This window comes from Erythrolamprus reginae, chromosome 7, assembly GCF_031021105.1.
Source record: "Erythrolamprus reginae isolate rEryReg1 chromosome 7, rEryReg1.hap1, whole genome shotgun sequence".
Taxonomy (NCBI): Eukaryota; Metazoa; Chordata; class Lepidosauria; order Squamata; family Dipsadidae; genus Erythrolamprus; species Erythrolamprus reginae.
Window position 1 is genome coordinate 15,945,174 of NC_091956.1, and position 21,060 is coordinate 15,966,233.

The 21,060-nt window shown below is 42.7% G+C and overlaps 1 protein-coding gene across 1 annotated transcript in view; it reads left to right on the top strand.

Moving 5' to 3' along the window:
* Window positions 1–13,954: 13,954 nt before the first annotated feature.
* Window positions 13,955–21,060, top strand: part of RELL1 (RELT like 1) — a 38,545-nt gene continuing 31,439 nt past the window's right edge. The window contains exon 1 of the mRNA XM_070757100.1: window positions 13,955–14,077. Within this exon, the coding sequence (XP_070613201.1) occupies window positions 14,023–14,077 (55 nt within the window). The 5' untranslated portion in view covers window positions 13,955–14,022. The remainder of the gene's footprint in view (window positions 14,078–21,060) is intronic.

Genomic DNA, 21,060 nt, shown 5'->3' on the forward strand with positions numbered 1-21,060 from the left:
TCAGGAGACAAATTTTGATTACACCTTTATTTGAACAAGCTAGAACTTGTTCAGAAAACAACCTCCATAATTTCCGATCTGCATAAAAAGTCCAGGAATGCTGACATTTGCATCCAATGGGCGTCAGGTTGGGAAAAACCAAGAAATTTTAAAGACAGATTTAAATTGATCTTCAGAAATCATAAGAGGTTTGGTTTTGCTTTCTTAATGTCCTTTATGGTATTAATTCCCCACCTTCTTCCACTTCGGATTAATGTATAAAGTAGAATATTTGCATCACGTTCTTTCTCCATTAGCTAAATGAAGGGCACCAAGACCTGATTTGGTATATTAAACAGAACAAAGAGAGCTAAAAACAGATGACTTTCCATTAGTGTAAAGTAAGCAAAATTCTGCCTGAGGGCTTGAGGAGCTCTAGAAGACTAGCAGAAACAGGATAAAGGGCAATTTAAGGATTCAATCATTTTCTAAAAGAGTTTATTTATTTGTCAAACATGCATAGGATAGTAGTTTGCATAAACGTAAGTAAAAAGTAACAACGAAGGAGGACAATAAGACAGGGACGATAGGTACAGTGGTGCACTTATGCACACCCCTTACAGACCTCTTAGAAACAGGGAGAGGTTGACAGTAGACAATCTAAGGTTAATGTTTTTGGGGTTTGGGGAAGAAACCTCAGAGTCAGGTAGTGCATTCCAGGCATTGATCACTCTGTTGCTGAAGTTGTATTTTCTGCAGTCGAGTTTAGAGTGGTTTACATTTTGAATCTAATACATGCTCGTGTATTGCTGCGGTTGAAGGTGAAGTATTTCACCTTCAGATAGATATTTCACCAGAAGAGCCCTTCACTCCTCCACTCGAAACAGAATATCCTACGTAAATAAACTAACAATCCTGGACCTAGAAAGCCTAGAACTACGGCGCCTAAAACACGATTTGAGTATTGCCCACAAGATCATATGCTGCAACGTCCTACCGGTCAATGACTACTTCAGCTTCAACCGCAATAACACAAGAGCACGCAACAGATTCAAACTTAATATGAACCGCTCCAAACTTGACTGTAAAAAATATGATTTCAACAATCGAGTTATCGAAGCGTGGAACTCATTACCGGACTCAATAGTGTCAACCCCTAACCCCCAACATTTCTCCCTTAGACTCTCCACGATTGACCTCTCCAGGTTCCTAAGAGGCCAGTAAGGGGCATACATAAGTGCACTGGTGTGCCTTTCGTCCCCTGTCCAATTGTCTTTCCTCTCTTTCACCTATCATATATATTCTCTTCCTTTTATATATCCTCCCCTCTAAGTTCACTTTTACCCTTGTATATATTACCACATGTCTATTTTCTTCCTATGTATTTGTGTATTGGACAAATGAATAAATAAATAAATAAAAATAAAGTAGTCATTAAAAGGAAGGACACTTGGGTGTATGATTTTATGAACTACATTTAGATCAGATCAGAGGCGTCATAGTTGTAAATTGTCTAATCTCAGCATTTCAAGTCTGGTGGAATAAAGTATTTTGTTGCGAGCGGAGGAGTGAAGGACTCTTCTTGTGAAATATTTCTGGACTCTCTCGATTGTATTCATTTTATTTTTTGGATTTGTATGCCGCCCCTCTCCGCAGACTCGGGGCCGCTAACAACAATGATAAAAAACAACATGTAACAATCCAATTTAATAAAACAACTAAAAACCCTTATTATAAAAACCAAACATACACACAAACATACCATACATAACTTGTAATGGCCTAGGGGAAGGAATATCCTAACTCCCCCATGCCTGGCGACAAAGGTGGGTCTTGAGTAATTTGCGAAAGACAAGGAGGGTGGGGGCCGTTCTAATCTCTGGGGGGGAGTTGATTCCAGAGGTCTGATATGCATGTCTGATATGCAGTGTGGATTCCAGACAGGTGAACTGTATTCCAGAATTGGTCTAACAAATGTTTTGTAAGCTCTGGTTAGCAGTGTAATATTGCCAGAGAAGAAGCTACATAATTAGCTTACGAAGAGAGACTGAGGGAACTGGGCATGGATAGCCTAGAGAAAAGGAGGGCCAGAGCGGACATGATAGCAGTCTACAAGTATACGAGGGGATGTCACAGAGAGGAGGGGATCACTTTATTCTTCAGGGCACCAGAGGGCTGGATGAGGAACAACGGCTGGAAGCTGACCAAGGAGAGATTCAACATGGAGATAAGGAGGAACTTCCTGACGGTCAGAGCGATCAACCAATGGAACAACCTACCAGAGGACGTTGTGATCTCCAATACTCTGGACATTTTAAAGAGAAGATTGAACTGCCACTTGACTGGTGTACTATAGGGTTCCTGCTTCGGCAGGGGGTTGAACTCAATGGCCTTCATTGTCCCTTTCAACTCTAACAATAAATAAATGAATGAATGAATGAATGAATGAATGAATGAATGAATGAATGAATGATTAGATTAACAATGCTTAGTGACTTTGGGGCGATGTTACAGCGGATTCTAGCACTTAGGTTGGATCTGTTGGGTGTAGTTGTGAAGGAGATAAGAAAATTCAAAAATAAAATAGTATATATAAATTTATACAAATGTAGATTTAATTCTGCTTGGGCAGGGGATTGGACTGGATGACCTGCAGGGACCTTTCCAAAATGACCTTGTTAGATGTTAGTTGCTTTAAGATAGTTGGAGAAAATACATGCTGGACAGATATTTTGTTAGTTACAAAGGGGCCCAACTAAAAGGGACATTCTTTAATGTCAAGGCAATAGAGATAAGAAAGTGCTGTGCTTGCAAAATATTTTATGGGCAATAATGGGAAAGTTTTGATGAACATGTCAGAGATGCTGTTGTCTCTGAGGCGTTACGGAGTAGCTGTCATCAATGACTTTATCCGATAGGAGGGGCATGGAGGGGGTGGCAAGATAGAGATTATAAAATGTAATGCTTTTGAAATTTTAAGTGTGGCTTTTGGCTCAAACCTTAATTTGAGGTCAGCCTGAAAGATCCAACGCACTTGGCAAACTACTATGTTTTTCTTTAAAAATAAAATCTCTGTTTCAACTGATCGGTTGTTGGTTTATTTCCAACGGTTGGAGAGAAAGATTTTACAGAATATTTTTTTCTCAAAAAAGAAAAAAAGAAAAAAGGTCATAAAAACAGATTGAAGAACAAAGGTAGCCGGTGTTTAAAAGTAGCACTGTTCTAATCTTTAAATCTTCACAACTCTCTAGACAGTTAAATAGGAATCTGCACTTTTCCTTTTCTAATAATATAGGGCCAGCATCTTGTAAAAACTCTCAGTGGCTTTACAGGTTTGTGAGGCCACCAGAAACCCATAAAATTGCTATATAAAGCCCAACAAAGAATGTACTTTCTGTGCTAACTTAGGCAGCTCAAACTGCCCAAGGAGCTACTGATACAGTTCTACAGAGGAATCACTAAGTCTATCATCTGCACCTCTATAACTGCCTGGTTTGGTTCTGCAACCCAACAAGACCAACACAGGCTTCAGAGGATAATCAGAACTGCAGAAAAAACAGTTGCTTCAAACCTACCTTCTGTTGAGGATCTGTATGCTGCATGGGTCAAAAAGAGGGCCGTGAAAATATTTACTGACCCCTCGTATCCTGGACATAAATTACCCTCAAAGCAACACTTCAGAGCAATTTTTTCCCAAACACCATCACTCTGTTAAACAAATGGTCCCCTCACCACGGTCAAACTATTTACTGTACTAAGTCTGCATTGCTATTACTATTAGCCTTCTCCTATCACCCATCTCCTCCCACTTATGAGTGTATGACTGTAACGTGTTGCTTGCATCCTTATGATTTATATTACTATTGTTTCCTGATGGCTTATTTGTACCCTATGACAATCAGTGTTGTACCTCATGATTCCTGACAAATTTATTTTTTCTTTTATGTACACTGAGAGCTTATGCACCAAAGGCAAATTCCTTGTGTGTCCAATCACATTGGCCAATAAAGAATTCTATTCTATTCTGTTCTATTCATTCCAATTCTATTCTATCCATCATATCTAGTTATTAGCTTGGTTAAGCTGAAGTCTAGATATGGCCTATGTGGCAATAATGCTTCTGTTACAACATGACCACGTCATCTTTATTTGATTGATATGAAGAATAATTGTTAAATCTTATTTCCAAGAATCTTCTTTCCAAGGCTCAGAATTCAGATAGATCAAACCAAAGTCTAATCAACCAGATAGCTTTTCCAAAAATTGAAGGCCTACTGTGGATGCTGCTGAGTCCCTAATGAAAGCAATGTCTTCAAAAGAGGCTAAGAGCAACCCAGCCGTGTGGGGTCACTCACGAACACGAATCCTAGAAAGAAAGCTTGGACACATTGTCTCTCTCTGGGTGAAGTGACATGGAGTAGAGCCATGCGCTCCTTTTTATTTAGGAACATAAGGAAATGGGGTATAATTACATATACATGTCAAATGATACATCAACCATACAACTTCAAATGTATCTTTGAGTTCTTCCTTTCCCATAGATATCAAGAAACAATCTTCTTGGAACTTCCTAAAAGCAGATGTTTATTCACACCTAATTTCTCTGAAGGCTTCTTCTTTATCTGGCTAATCTTCCTTAATCGCCCTGCTGTTTGTGTGCTCCCGGCAATGAAAATTCCCCCCTTTGATCCTATAATGTCCTTTCCGGAGTGGTGAAAACTTTGTTTATTGTGAGCCCTGTAGTGATTGTCAGGAATGCAGATTAGTGTCCTGGTTTTATAGAATCAGGGTTTTATGCTAGAAATCCAGATTTAATACAATCCTATTCTAACATAATTTGCTATACTGCAACATCGACCTATATGGTCTTTCCAATTTTCTGCTGGCAGGCAAGATTTATGTCGTTTTAACTTACAACAGTCTACTTAGTGACCATTTGAAGTTACAACAGCATTGAAAAAGGTTTATTTTTTTAAAACCTCCTACACCCCCATGGTAGCATCCTCATGGTCCACAGATTCAAAATTCAGATGCGTGACTTATATTTATGATGGTCTCAGTCATAGCTGGCTGGAGAATTATGGGATCTGAAGTCCACAAGTCTTAAAGTTGCCAAGTTTTGAGGACCCCTGCTCTATAGTTTAAATAGAAAGGCAGTCAGGCTACTCTGAGACAGAATGGAAATATTTATTTTAAGTAGCAAACACACGCTCTAAAGGCAGCAGTCAACGCGTGTTCCCTGCTCTATTTTAAAGACATTTTGTTCATTGGCATTCAGCCTGTTTATATTTTATTTTATGAGTTTCAGCAGGTTCTGACCAGTTCTGGAGAACCGGTAGCGGAAATTTTGAGTAGTTCAGAGAACCGGTAAGTATCACCTCTGACTGGCCCCAACACCATCTATTCTCTGCCTCCGGAGTCCCAGCTGATTGGGAGGAAACGAGAATGTTGCAAAATCCTTCCCACAGGAGTGGGGAGGGAATGGAGATTTTCCAGTACCCTTCCCAGTAGTGGATTCCTACCGGTACGGTTAACGTTATTGCACTGGTGGCGAAAACGGAGGTGCATGTGCAGCTCCGCGTGTCCAACATGCGCGCATGTGTCTGCGCAAGATTTTGCTTCTGTGCATGCACCGGAAGCAAAATATTGTGAGAGGATGCACCCTTGTGTGAGATTTTGGCATTTTTTTGCTTCTGTGCATGCGCACGTATGTCCCCCCACAACATTTTTGCTTCCTGAAGCCTCCGGAATGAAAAAAACCAGCACAATGGGCAAACTGGAAGTCCATTTTTCTGAACTTCCCATTTGCCCATTGTTCTGTCGGGCTTTCTGGTAGAATCTTCCCAAAAATTCACAGGTACAAATTTCAGACACACACACGTTTGAAAATTCAAAACAATGTTCTTTATAATGAAAATTCACTTAAACTGAGCCCTCTTTTGGTATAGCAAAGAGCACTAGTCTCCAAACAAACTGGTAATTTGTACAAGTCCCTTATCAGTTCTGTGATACTTAGCATGCAGCTGTGAGGCAATTCACAGTCCTTCTTCTTTCACAAAGTGAAACACACTTTGCTCTGGTTTAGTTTCAAAGCGGGGGAAAATCAGCACACAAAAGGTCAAAGTCAGTAAAGCAGTCACGAAACACAACGATCAGATAATCCTCCACAATGGCCAAACCCACAGGCTGCTCTTTATAGCAGCTTCACTAATTACCACAGCCCCACCCAACCACAGGTGGCCTCATTTTCTTTGATAATAATCTCTCAGTTGTTGTTGCCTATGCATCGCTCTCCGCATGCGTGGCTGTATCATTAACTCTTGTTCTGAATCCAAGGAGGAGCTAGATAATTGATCTCCTTCTGAGCTGTCTGCCCCACTCTTCTCCTCCCTGTCACTCATGTCTTCTTGGTCAGAGGAGCCTACATCAGCAGATTCCACCGGGGGCAAAACAGGCCTGCAGCATGTGGATGTCTCCCCCACATCCACAGTCCTTGGGGCAGGAGCTGGGCCAGAGCTAACCACAACACCCATTGGGTGGATTTTTTTGCACTCCGGGAGGGCCAAACGGCTTTCCCCATGCCTGAAAATCAGCTGGCTAGTGCATCCATGCGCACTGGAGCTTCGTGTGCCTTCCGATATGGCTTCACATGCCACCTGTGGCCCGCGTGCCATAGGTTTGCCATCATGGTCCCAGAAGAATGAAATATTTTAGTAAATATTAAAAAGGTAGAATATTATATTCCCCCTCAAAGAGAAATAGAAATCTTAAGGGAAACAGAAGCTCACAGCCCCCAGCAGATATTTGGTGCCTATTGAGAAGGACTGGACCAGCCAGACTATCTACCAAACAAAAGGCCTTGAGCTCTAGAGTCATGAGATTAAGACATGACCCTCTGTTGTGGTTAGCTCTGGCCCTGCTCCTGCCCCAAGGACTGTGGATGTGGGGGAGACATCCACATGCTGCAGCCCGGTGGAATCTGCTGATGAAGGCTCCTCTGACCAAAAAGACATGAGTGACAGGGAGGAGGAGAGTGTGGCAGACAGCTCAGAAGGAGATCAATTATCTGTCTCCTCCTTGGATTCAGAACAAGAGTTAATGATACAGCCACGCATGCGGAGAGCGATGCATAGGAAGCAACAACTGAGAGAGTATTATCAAAGAAAATGAGGCCACCTGTGGTTGGGCCTGTGGTAATTAGTGAAGCTGCTATAAATAGCAGCCTGTGGGTTTGGCCATTGTGGAGGATTATCTGATCATTGTGTTTCGTGACTGCTTTACTGACTTTGACTTTTTGTGTGCTGATTTTTCCCCGCTTTGAAACTAAACCAGAGCAAAGTGTGTTTCACTTTGTGAAAGAAGAAGGGCTGTGAATTGCCTCACAGCTGCAAGATAAGTATCACAGAACTGATAAGGGACTTGTACAAATTACCAGTTTGTTTGGGGACAAGTGCTCTTTGCTATAACAAGAGGGCTTGGTTTAAGTGAATTTTCATTATAAAGAACATTGTTTTGAATTTTCAAACGTGTGTGTGTCTGAAATTTGTACCTGTGAATTTTTGGGAGGATTCTACCTGAGAGCCCGACAGAACACCCTCCAGGGCATAATAGGATTATCTAGCAGCAGAGCTCACTGCATTGCTCAGCCTCCTAAGGACATTGCAGCACTCGGCAAACTTCAACCAAACGTGTCTGACAAACATCACCCTACGGGAGTCTGACAATAGCCAACAGAATACATGTGCTTGCAAAGCCCAAGAGAGGGTATACATAACTCTCACTCTCCGCTCCACATGATCAGCTGCCCAGAATCACACATGCTTGGTGGTTCTGCTCCACCATTAAGCCATCTTGTCAGGTTGAAGCCATTGTTTGAGTTGGAGATTTTGGCTTGCCAAATATTATGCTTTAGGTTATACATGTATTTTTGCTGTGGGAATTTGGGAGGGGCTTTTGTGTAAGGGATGTAGGGATATAGGTATAACAAATTCCTTCTAGATTCTCAAGGTCATCCTTTGTTCGGCACCTGCCCAGAAGTTGATGGGAGTAACGGACACATTGGCAGAAGAAGACTGATCAAAGTGATGAACTTGTGGGTGTGGGGATAAGGGAATGAACTTTAGACTGGGAAACCTTGGGGAATTCAGATTTGGGTTTCTCACAGATGTGCCAACATGGCTCTGCTAATAAATTGGAACTTTGAGGAATGCTGTGCCTTGGACTCTGATTTAATTTCGGATGATATTTGAAACCCTGACACATCTTTCCAATCCGCCTCCATGCTTCCAGTGTCTTTTCCCCACTTGGAACTGAACCAGATGGATATTCCTTCCAACAGTTTCTACCTGAATCTAAAATTCATGTATCGGAACATGTGGCAGAACTTGAATGACAAGTTTCAAGTTGAATAATTTCAATAAAGGGTGACTCCCCTTGAAACACATGCTAGATTTGCAGAAGGTTCCGCTTGTAACTCTGGATAAAGTTGACTTCCCATTGTCTAGAGTTTATCCAAAATTTGGAATGTCTCCTGGATTCATGGCCACTCCTTAAAAAGCAAGGGGTGGACATGGCAAAGGTGGGTTCCTACGGTGTAGTGCACCATTCCATTAGTGCCCCGATTGCACAATTTTGGTGTAACGATTCTAATGCTGCCTTTGCTCGTCCATACGTGCTGCCATCTTTGCCCCCCTCATTCTTGGTGGTTTTTCACCTTTCTGAGCACGTGCAGAAGGAAAATAGTCCCACTTCATATGCGCATAAACAAAATCACACGAGGGAACATGCGCAAGCGCACACAAAACATTGTGAAGCGCATGCAATGCACCAGTAGGAAGGTAAGAGGAACCCATATCTGGGCCAGTCAGCAAAGCTTTCCAAAATTTCTCTTAATGTACCAGTTGTGTCATTTCCAGCATTAGTAGTCACCGTGCGTAGTCATGCAAATTCTTCCAGATTCAGTTTTTGCAACTCACCCCAGTAGGGCTGCCCTTCAAAACCAAAATATATGTTTAGAAAAAAAAATACACAGAGGATGGAAGGAATGGAAAAACGCACACAAAATAAACAGATCCCTTTTTGTTTAGGTTAGTGGCGATCGCTGTTGGAAAAGTCTATTCATTGAAAGGGCCATGTTTACTTTTGACCTCAGGAAACGTTGCTTTTTCTCAGAATTCTGGCTCTTACGTATCCTGGACATGTTAAATTTATGCCATTGAACTGCTGCTCTTTTGAAGCAACCGTTTGAAACGTCACTTTTGGAAGATGCCAAGATTCTGACCTATTCCTGATTGAACTGCATATCTTGTGTCCACGCAATCTTAACAACGGCAGGGGCTTACCTGTTCTCCCGGCTGCTGCCTTCTTTATGCCTTTCAAAGGATTAACAAGTTAATAATTCACAAATATGTATACAATGATTTCCAAGCTCACTGCCTGCTTATTGGATCACAAGCGGAGTTGCTGGCGGATTTGTTTGAAGGGCACAGAAAACCCCCCCCGTGTACTCAGGGACAATAAATCTGGAAGAGGAATGAATTGAATTTATTGGAAATTTAGGTGAATTTCCAAGCTCTTGGGATGAAGGAAAATACTTTCAAATATACCTCTAACACTGATGACATTACCTAGATGGGCCGTGAAAAGTCCATAGGGAAACAATGAGGGTTCTCCGGAAAGTATGGTTACAAGGCACGTAGCTCTCGCGGGGAAATGTTCGCAGGGGAAGTTGGTTTTACTGTTGTGTAGCAGGAAGCCAGCGGAAGAGAACGAGCAGTGCCCAGTAGACCATCAACTGGCGTTGTGGTGAGCGTCCTCATTCTGTTTCTCTCCAAGTGCGAAGTGTGCGCTGTAAAACTCTACCTGAATGCTAAGAGCATGAACACTGCTGTGATGGGTGCCTAAGATTTGTTCCCAATGGGTGCCCAAAATTTTTCTTGCCAATTGCTGAATTTTGAATTTTTTGGCTAAAGGAGAATGGGTATAGCGCTACTGCATTGATTGACGTTTGTTCTCTGACAGAAACGGCTCCGTGATGTCACCAGTGGTTTGCTACCAGTTTGGGCGAATTAGGAGGAACCTGCTCTGCCCTCAGTGACAAACATATCAAAACACACCGTTTGAACGGACTTAATTTAAGCAATGAAATAACTGGCTTAGCAGTAGGGTGGAGAGACACACACACAAATAAAAAAACAACCCTTTTTTGCAAAAAGTCAGTTGTTATTATTATTATTATTTATTGGATTTGTATGCCGCCCCTCTCCGCAGACTCGGGGCGGCTAACAACAGCAGTAAAACAGTACAACAAAATCCAATAAAAAAACAGTTAAAAACCCATTACATAAAGACCAATCATACATACAAACATACCATACATAAAATTGTGAAGGCCTAGGGGGAAAGTGTATATTAGTTCCCCCATGCCTGGCGGCAGAGGAGGGTTTTAAGCAGCTTACGAAAGGCAGGAAGAGATGGGGCAGTTCTAATCTCTGGGGGGAGTTGGTTCCAGAGAGCCGGTGCCGCCACAGAGAAGGCTCTTCCCCTGGGGCCCGCCAACCGACATTGTGTAGTTGACGGGACCTGGAGAAGGCCCACTATGTGGGACCTAATCGGTCGCTGGGATTCGTGCGGCAGAAGGCGGTCCCTGAGATATTCTGGCCCGGTGCCATAAAGGGCTTCATAGGTCATAACCAACACTTTGAATTGTGACCGGAAACTGATCGGCAACCAATGCAGACTGCGGAGTGTTGGAGAAACATGGGCATATTTGGGAAAGCCCATGATTGCTCTCGCAGCTGCATTCTGCACGATCTGAAGTTTCCGAACACTTTTCAAAGGTATTTATTTATACTTATATGCCGCCCAGTCCCAAAGGGACTGCCGCTCAGACACTATACTTTTCCGCTCACCCTGAAAAAAAATTAGAGGGAACACTGACTGTGAGTAGTGACTCCCGGTCCAAATAGGGTCGCAACTGGTGCACCAGGCGAACCTGGGCAAACGCCCCCCTCCTCACAGCTGAAAGGTGTTTCTCTAATGTGAGCTGTGGATCGAGGAGGACGCCCAAGTTGCGAACCCTCTCTGAGGGGGTCAATGATTCTCCCCCCAGGGTAATGGACGGACAGATGGAATTGTCCTTGGGAGGCAGGACCCACAGCCACTCCGTCTTGTCTGGGTTGAGTTTGAGTTTGTTGACACCTATCCAGGCCCCAACAGCCTCCAGGCACCGGCACATCACTTCCACAGTTGCTAAATCAGCTGGGATAAGTTCAAACAGTCTTAACTCAAAGTAATTCAATTAGACTTGGCAAAATGTCCAGGAGTCTTCCTTGATAAGCAATCCGAGGCAGAAACAGAGTAGAGATTTTCACGAGACAATCACGACTGGACAAGACACAGGTCTAAACTGTTGTTTCTTGCAGCCTTTCAGCTGCCTCTATTGTTCTTAAGTAGTCTAGGGGAGTGGCCAATTAGCCCCCAGTCTTACTCCCGAGGTGACCTTCTTCCTCATCGCTGCTAAGAGGTGCTGAAGGCCCTGGTTGAACCTCTGCCTCTGGCACTGAGTCCTCGCCATTCTCTGTTTGGATGCCAGGTGTACAGGCTTGCTGGTGCATCACCAAGTTGGTCTCTTCTTGAACAGGATCCACTATCAGCTGCACGTGCTGCTGTCGGGCCACAACACAATCCACCTCTGGTTTTAAGTGCATATATTGTCCCCGAGTCTTATCCAACTATTTCCTCAACAGCGAGACAGGGCCTAATTATATGGTTTCCCAGAAAGATAATAGATGGTGTTAAAGCACAAATAATTCTTTTCCTGGCTGTCCCCTTGAGCTATCATTTGTGGTTTCTAATTTTCAGAGCAACCTTAGTTAGCAAACCCAGGCTGTGCATCCCCACAAATAAAGGGATTGAGGAGGGAAGCTGAAGGATATGTAGACTTTTATTTTAACGCAGATCAGAACAACGCAGAGGCCGTTGGAATGTATTGGCAAGATCCATTTCTAGTTTCAAAGCTCAGACCGAGTTAACTGCTTGGACCAGGCAGGAAAGAAAATTCCAGAAATCACAGCTCAGAATAATTATTAAGAGATTGGATATTCATTTGTCTACAGTGGTATAGGGTTTCCTGCCAAAGCAGGGGGATGGACTGGAAGACCTCTGAGTTCCCTTCCAACTGTTTTCTCTTCTCTTCTCCTCTCCCTTTCCCTCTATATTCTATTCTACTCTATATTCTATTCTATTCCAAGATGGTCTTCATATAATTTAATAACTGTTCTCCCAGAATAAAAAATGTGAACATGCTTGTGCGTGCACCTTGCACACATGCGTGCTGCATCAAATATGGCAATTCTCTCATGTGTGCCATCCACACATGCATGCAGTGTCCAAACACACAGCAATTTGTTCACAAACATACGTCTGGCATCAAAAAGGTGATATAGGACAGGATTGTGCCTGGTAGTGGCCCAGATCACTACTGCTGATTCACCGGAACCTGTCCAAGATTCTAGTCTACTATTCATCCCATTATTGTTTTGTTGTTCTATTTTTCATTCTATTATTCTGTTCTACTTGTCTCTATTCTATTCTCCTCCTCCTCCTCATTCTATTTTATTCCATTCCATTCCATATTTTCTTTTCTATTCTTCATTCCATTGTGATCTGTTCTATTCTACTCCATTCCATTCCCTATTCCAGGGGTAGGCAAAGTTGGTTCTTCTATGACTTGTGGACTTCAACTCTCAGAATTCCTGAGCCAATCAATGCTAGCTCAGGAATTCTGGGAGTTGAAGTCCACATGTCAATGAAGAGCCAATTTTGCCTACCCCTTCCCTATTCTATTCTACTCTACTTTTATTCTCCTCCCTCAATACTGTATTTGCTATTCTATTCTATTCAAATTTTTCATTCTGTCTCTTCTGTTCCATTCCCTATTCTGTTCTATTCTCCTCCTTCTATTCTATTCCATATTTTCTATTCTATGCCGCCCAATCTCGAAGGACTCTGCCCTGAATCCTTCCAGGTTGAGCAGCAAAGAAGTAAAATTAAATTAATTCTATTCTACTCCTTCTATTCTATTCTCCTCCTCATTCCATTGATTATTGAATAATTGATAAAATGTGGAACTATGAATGGTATTTTTAATATTTAAAGTCCTGGTTCCCAACGTGGGGCCTATGGGGGGGGCAATTTGTTTTTAATAGGGGTAATTGGAACCTTGTTTAAACCGAGTTAATAGCCTTTCAGGTTTCCTCCACATGAATAGGAGTTCACTTTTTGAATAGTAAGAATTATCTGGAGGGGAGATCAGGATTTCAGAGATGCTTAGATGAGGCATTGGCAAAAAAAGGTTGGGAACCACTGATTTAAAGGTATTTATGCCTGAATTTGTTTGTGAGGTAATGGAGAAAAATAAAAATAAAATATTGAGGGGAAAAAAGAAAACTTGCTCGGGCAACGTGGATTGATCCGTCAGTCAATCAATCGATCAGAAAATTTGCTTGGATAAGGTGGATCAATCAATCAGCCAATCAATCAATCAATCAATCAATCAATCAATCCACTTTGTATCTTGTGAGCCGCCCTGAGTCCAGAGAAGGGCCGCATACAAATCTAATTTAATAATAATAATAATAACAACAACAACAACAACAACAACAACTTGCTTAGGCCCCTCAACACATTTCTGGAACTCCCACTTCTGGGACACCCCAAGACTGAGGAAAAGTCCCCCGAAGCGTCCCATCCCGTCCCCAACCCCCCTGCGCGCCAAAAAATGTGCCGTGGACGCGCGCGCAAACTTCTCTCATGCCTCAATGGTCAACTGTCATCCATATCCTCTTACCCCCCACCACCACTTTGGGCGGGCCGCCGCGCATGCTCACTCGGCCTCAACGGGGGGAGTTTCTGGCTGTAGCCTGTGGGGCGGGGCCTTGTGGGCGGGGCCACGTGCGGGCGGGGCCTGCGGGGCGGAGGGCGGGGCTTTCAAGGACTCGAGCCCCGGGGCCGAAGGAAAGAAGGAAGGCAGGAAGGAAAGCCATGCCGCCCGCAGGAACGCCCGCTTGGCTGCTCCCGACCTCAGTCCTGCCTCTAGGTGAGTCTCGGGTCTTTTTGGGGGAGGGGGAAGATCCAAGGGAGGGGTGAGGGTCCTTCCCCCCTCCTACCCTTTGCATTTTGCAAAGTTGCACTGCTTTTACTCGCCCTCCCCATTTGACTGCAGGGCGGGGGGGGAGATCAGGAACCCCCCCTCCCCAATTTTCCCCCTTTGGGGTGTGTGTCAGTGTGTAGAGGAAGAGGATCCCCTCTTCTCTATTTTCTCTCCCTGTCTTCTCAAAGCCGCCCAAATCTGGCTCTAGCCAGAAACTAAAAATTGGATGTACCTGTACCTGGGATTGAACTCGGGCCAGGTAGGTTTCTGCTTTTAGTGGAGGGGAGGGGAGTGTTCACCCCAGAATCTAGTCTTTTTTGGGGGGGGGGTACGATTTCTTGGACGTTTCCTTGCAAAGTAGTGTCGGGTTTCCTGCCTAAACCGGGGGTTGGAGTAGAAGACTTCTAGGGACTCTTCCAACTAATACTACTATTACTTCTCCTCCAACTAATACTACCACTTCTCCTCCTCCTCCTCCTCCTATTATTATTATTATTATTATTATTATTATTATTAGTAGTAGTATTAGTATTAGTATTAGTATTAGTATTAGTATTAGTAGTACAGTATTAGTATTATATGCCCGGCTGGGTTTCGAGTGAGTCCTTTTGTTTGGGGTGGGTGGGTGTTTGCTGCCTAATCGGGACAGGATTATTCCCAACCCCCTTATAAATTTCCCCCCACTTTCTTTCTAAATAAAAGGGGTTGGACTAGATGACCTTCAAGGTCCCTTCTGCCGATTCTGTGAATCTGTAATCTGCAGATTTAGGTTAAGACGTTAATTTTTGTTTGTGTACTGTTCTTTTTAGGAGCTAGGCAGAGGAATTTGAATTCAAGGTCCCTTCCAACTCTGTTATTATTATGATTATGATTAATATTATAAGATGCAGGGCTGAATTTCGAGTGAGTCCTTTTCTTTGGGGTGGGTGGGTTTTTGCTGTCTAATTGAGGCCCTTGTAAATTTTCCTGAGGTTGCTCCCCCAGCCCCCACTTTTTTTCTAATAAAGGGGGTTGGAATAGATGACCTTCAAGATCCCTTCCAGAAATCTGGGAATCTGTTATCTGGAGATTTAGGGTAAATCCTGCTTTAGGATGCATGGGCTGGCTGGCACACAGTAGTGCCAATGATCTGAAATGGTATATAGGTTCTCCTGCTTGAGCAGCGAGCTGGACTAGAGCAGTGTTTCCCAACCTTGGCAACTTGAAGATATTTGGACTTCAACTCCCAGAATTCCCCAGCCAGAGAATGCTGGCTGGGGAATTCTGGGAGTTGAAGTCCAGATATCTTCGAGATGCCACGGTTGGGAAACACTGGACTAGAGGATCCCCAAGGTCCCTTCCAATTCTGTTGTTATTGTTATTATTATATTACTGGCTGGATTTTGAATGAGTCCTTGGGTTTTTGCTGCCTAATCGGGGCAGGGTTATTCACAACACTCTTGTAAATTTCTCCCTCCCCCCTTTTTTTATAATAAAGGGGATTGGAATAGATGACCTTCAAAGTCCCTTCCCCAGATTCTGCAAATTTGCAATTTGGAGATTTAGGATAAATCCTGTTTTAGGATGCTTGGGCCGGCTGGCACACAGTACAGTAGTGCCAATGGTCTGAAATGGGATGGCTTCTCCTGCTTTGAGTAGGGGGCTGGACTAGAACACCTTCAAGGTCCCCTCCAACTCTTATTATTATTATAATTATTATAAGATGCCCGGCCTACTTCAAGTGAGTCTTTTTGTTTTGGTGGGTGGGTGAGTTTTTGCTGCCTAATTGGGGGGGAGGGGCAGGATTATTCCCAACACTCCCACGTATCTCCCCCCAAACTTTCTTTCTAATAAAGGGGGTTGGACTAGATGACCTTCAAGGTCTTTTCGACCGATTCTGTGATCTGGAGATTTGGGGTAAGACGTTATTACGAGCTACGAAGAGGAATTTGAATTCAAGGTCCCTTCCAACTCTGTTGTTGTTGTTGTTGTTGTTATTCCTTGGAGAGGGGCGGCATAGAAATCCAATAAATAACTAAATAAATAGATAAATACTATAGATTAATAATAAAAAATAAGAGTCCTTTTGTTTGGAGTGGGTGGGTTTTTGCTGCCTAATCAAGGCAGGGTTATTCCCAACGCCCTTTTAAATTTCCCTGAGGTTGCTCCCCCCCCTTTCATTCTAAATAAAGGGGGCTGGAATAGATGACCTTCAAGATCCCTTTCATAGAGTCTGTGAATCTGTAATTTGGAGATTTAGGGTAAGTCCTGTTTTAGGATGCTTGGGCTGGCTGGCACACTAGTGCTAATGATCTGAAATGGTATATAGGTTTTATTTATTTTATTTATTTATTTATTACTTAGATTTGTATGCCGCCCCTCTCCGAAGACTCGGGGCGGCTCACAACACGTGGAAACAAATCATAAATAATCTGACAATTTAAAATATTAAAGATTTTAAAAAGACCCCATATACTAACAGACATACACACAAGCATACCATACATAAATTAGACATGCCCAGGGGAAGATGTTTCAGTTCCCCCATGCCTGACGGCAAAGGTGGGTTTTAAGGAGTTTATGGAAGGCAGGAAGAGTAGGGGCAGTTCTAATCTCCGGGGGGAGTTGGTTCCAGAGGGCCGGTGCCGCCCCAGAGAAGGCTCTTCCCCTGGGGCCCGCCAACCGACATTGTTTAGTTGACGGGACCCGGAGAAGGCCCACTCTGTGGGACCTAATCGGTCGCTGGGATTCGTGCGGCAGGAGGCGGTCTCGGAGATATTCTGGTCCAATGCCATGAAGGGCTTTAAAAGTCATAACCAATACTTTGAATTGTGACCGGAAACTGATCGGCAGCCAATGCAGACTGCGGAGTGATGGTGAAACATGGGCATACCTAGGTAAGCCCATGACTGCTCTCGCAGCTGCATTCTGCACGATCTGAAGTTTCCGAACACTTTTCAAAGGTAGCCCCATGTAGAGAGCATTACAGTAGTCGAACCTCGAGGTGATGAGGGCATGAGTGACTGTGAGCAATGAGTCCCGGTCCAGATAGGTTCTCCTGCTTGGAGCAGGGGGCTGGACTAGAAAACCTCCATGGTCCTTTCCAGCTCTTCTTCTATTCTATTCAATGAGAGGAATGTTCACACGCGCACACACCCCATGAAAGGCCCTTGTCTTTGGCTTAGGTTGCTTAAGTTGTGATTTCAAACAGGTACAAATTTTTATCGGTAGGCTGCAAGTCAGTTTCTGTTTTTCCAGATTTTTTTTCCCCCTGACAAGGAAAAATAAAAACACAAAGACACGCACCATTTTTTCACATGCCTTTCCTTTACAGGAAATTTCTTATGTATGTATGTATTTGTGTGTGTGTGTGTGTGTGTGTGTGTGTAGAAACATAGAAACATAGAAGTCTGACGGCAGAAAAAGACCTCATGGTCCATCTAGTCTGCCCTTATACTATTTTCTGTATTTTATCTTAGGATGGATATATGTTTATCCCAGGCATGTTTAAATTCAGTTACTGTGGATTTATCTACCGCGTCTGCTGGAAATTTGTTCCAAGGATCTACTACTCTTTCAGTAAAATAATATTTTCTCATGTTGCTTTTGATCTTTCCCCCAACTAACTTCAGATTGTGTCCCCTTGTTCTTGTGTTCACTTTCCTATTAAAAACACTTCCCTCCTGGACCTTATTTAACCCTTTAATATATTTAAATGTTTCGATCATGTCCCCCCTTTTCCTTCTGTCCTCCAGACTATACAGATTGAGTTCATGAAGTCTTTCGTGATACGTTTTATGCTTAAGACCTTCCACCATTCTTGTAGCCCGTCTTTGGACCCGTTCAATTTTGTCAATATCTTTTTGTAGGTGAGGTCTCCAGAACTGAACACAGTATTCCAAATGTGGTCTCACATTTATGTATGTATTTATTTGACTTCTATGCCGCCCATCCCGAACAACTCAGGGCGGCTTACAACAAAATATAAAAATACAGTTAACAATAAAAAATTTCAGGTTACTTCTCTTTCCTTGATTAGTTTCCCTCCCTTGTTTGTTTCTTGCTATGGTTTTCTGGTGCTCACAGAAAGGTTGACCTCTTTTTAAAGTTGCTCTTTAAAAAAATTACGATTTAAATTGAGTTGATTTAAATCCAATCTGCCCCCTTTTTGGGGCAGCCCCTCAGCTATTGTATGGACCTCAAAGTAGCATTTGGTTAGGACCGTTCTGATTGGATAGTGGCGAAGTGTCCCATGTGGTCAAAAGGCTGTGGCTGAATGTGGATTTTTGTGACGAAAGGGCTGGGACTAACAGCTAGGGGCCTTTTGGCGAGGGAGATAACGCAGTGGCCGATCAGCTGCTGTGGGAAGAAAGAGCTTCATCCAACTGGCGGAGGCAAAAAGTCCCATCCCCAGTATTAATAGAGTAATAGAGTAACTGTAATGCTCTCTACATGGGGCTACCTTTGAAAAGTGTTCGGAAACTTCAGATCATGCAGAATGCAGCTGCGAGAGCAATCATGGGCTTCCCAAGGTATGCCCATGTTACACCAACACTCCACAGTCTGCATTGGCTGCCGATCAGTTTCCGGTCACAATTCAAAGTGTTGGTTATGACATATAAAGCCCTTCATGGCATCGGACCAGAATACCTCCGGGACCGCCTTCTGCCGCACGAATCTCAGCGACCAGTTAGGTCCACAGAGTTGGCCTTCTCTGGGTCCCGTCGACTAAACAATGTCGTCTGGCGGGGCCCAGGGGAAAAGCCTTCTCTGTGGCGGCCCCGACCCTCTGGAACCAGGTCCCCCCAGAGATTAGAACTGCCCCCACCCTCCTTGCCTTTCGTAAAGTTCTTAAGACCCATCTCTGCCATCAGGCATGGGGGAACTGAGACATCTCCCCAGGACCTATGCAGTTTATACATGGTATGTTTGTGTGTATGTTTGCTTTTAATAATGGGGTTTTTAGCATTTTTTAAATTATTAGATTTGTTCTTACATTGTTCTTGTTATTGTTGTGAGCCGCGCCGAGTCTACGGAGAGAGGCGGCATACAAATCTAATTAATAATAATAATAATAATAATAATAATAATAATAATAATAATAATAATATAATAGTGATAGTAATAATAGTAATAATAGTAATAGCATCAGTAATGGGTTGCCAGCAGTACGCCATGCTGCGTACCAGTAGCAAAAATGGAGCTCCTGGTGATTGGTGGATGGGCGTGTCCAAGTGAGATTTGGCTTCTGCACATGCGCAGAAAGTGAAATCTCAAAAGAAGATGTGCGGTCGCGTGAGATTTCAGTACATTCTGCATATGCATGGAAGCAAAATAAATCACTGAAATCTCGCATGATTGAGTGCCCTCTTGTGAGATTTTGCTTCCTGAGCATGCACAGAAACCAAATCTCATCGGAATCATGTGCGTGCCTGCTAATCACCTTGAAATGCACGTGCATCGCATTGGTAGAGGCGGTAAGCAGGAACCCCTGCCTGAATAGCATGGTACTGTATAGCAATAGTATTGTATAGTAATACAGTATAGTAATAGTATGGGTAATAGGTATAGTAATAGTATGGGTAATAGGTATAGTAACAGTAATTAATACATGGCTTGGCTGCACAGGATGCTTGGCTGCATTAGGATGCTTGGCTGCATAGCTAGAGGTATAACAAGCAGGAAGAGGGAGATCGTGATCCCCTTATATAGAGCGCTGGTGAGACCACATTTGGAGTACTGTGTTCAGTTCTGGAGACCTCATCTACAAAAAGATATTGACAAAATTGAACGGGTTCAAAGACGGGCTACAAGAATGGTGGAAGGTCTTAAGCATAAAACGTATCAGGAAAGACTTAATGAACTCAATCTGTATAGTCTGGAGGACAGAAGGAAAAGGGGGGACATGATCGAACCTAAATATGTTAAAGGGTTAAATAAGGTTCAGGAGGGAAGTGTTTTTAATAGGAAAGTGAACACAAGAACAAGGGGACACAATCTGAAGTTAGTTGGGGGAAAGATCAAAGGCAACATGAGAAAATATTATTTTACTGAAAGAGTAGTAGATCCTTGGAACAAACTTCCAGCAGACGTGGTTGGTAAATCCACAGTAACTGAATTTAAACATGCCTGGGATAAACATATAAACATATATCCATTGTAAGATAAAATACAGGAAATAGTATAAGGGCAGACTAGATGGACCATTAGGTCTTTTTCTGCCGTCAGTCTTCTATGTTTCTATGTTTCTACATTATAATTCATATAATAATATATAATGATAATATATAATATATATTATAATATTAACATTTACCCTACAGTATGTATAATATATAATTAATATATAATATATAATAATAATTTGATTTTTTGAAATATACCCAGCAGGAATCAGCAGGCACTGAAAACTACTTGAATCCCATGGACTGTTAGTCTTAAGTACATTTTCATCTCATGCAATAATAGCTTGTAATCACTGGTAATTAATCTACTTTTGTTTAGGAATTTTCTCCACCTAATTGCATCTTTCCCGGTTGAGAGTTGCACAAAAGAAAGATTAAACGGTTGCTGGAAGGAATATGTTTTGCGTTTTTAATATCAACCTTGCAATGTTGGAAGTTATTTAAGCGAGTCAGGGTGGTAGAAATAAGGTTGGAGATAGACGGATTACGAAGTCCTGCCCAAATTCCTCATTCTTCAAATTCTTCATCACAGTATTAAATTGTTTCATTACATTCATGGAAATAATTTTGGATCTCTCCCAAAAGTGAGGTTCATAAAATACCTATGGCTTGGCTTGAATGATTAAAGAAAGTTCATTCTTTGGTTATTTGGTTTAGTGAGCTATTTTATTATTATTATTAATTTTAAATGAAACTACTTCTGTTTCTGCATTTCTTGCTGTACGCATTCTTTGAAAATTTTGGCAGCTGGTTAATATCCTGTTC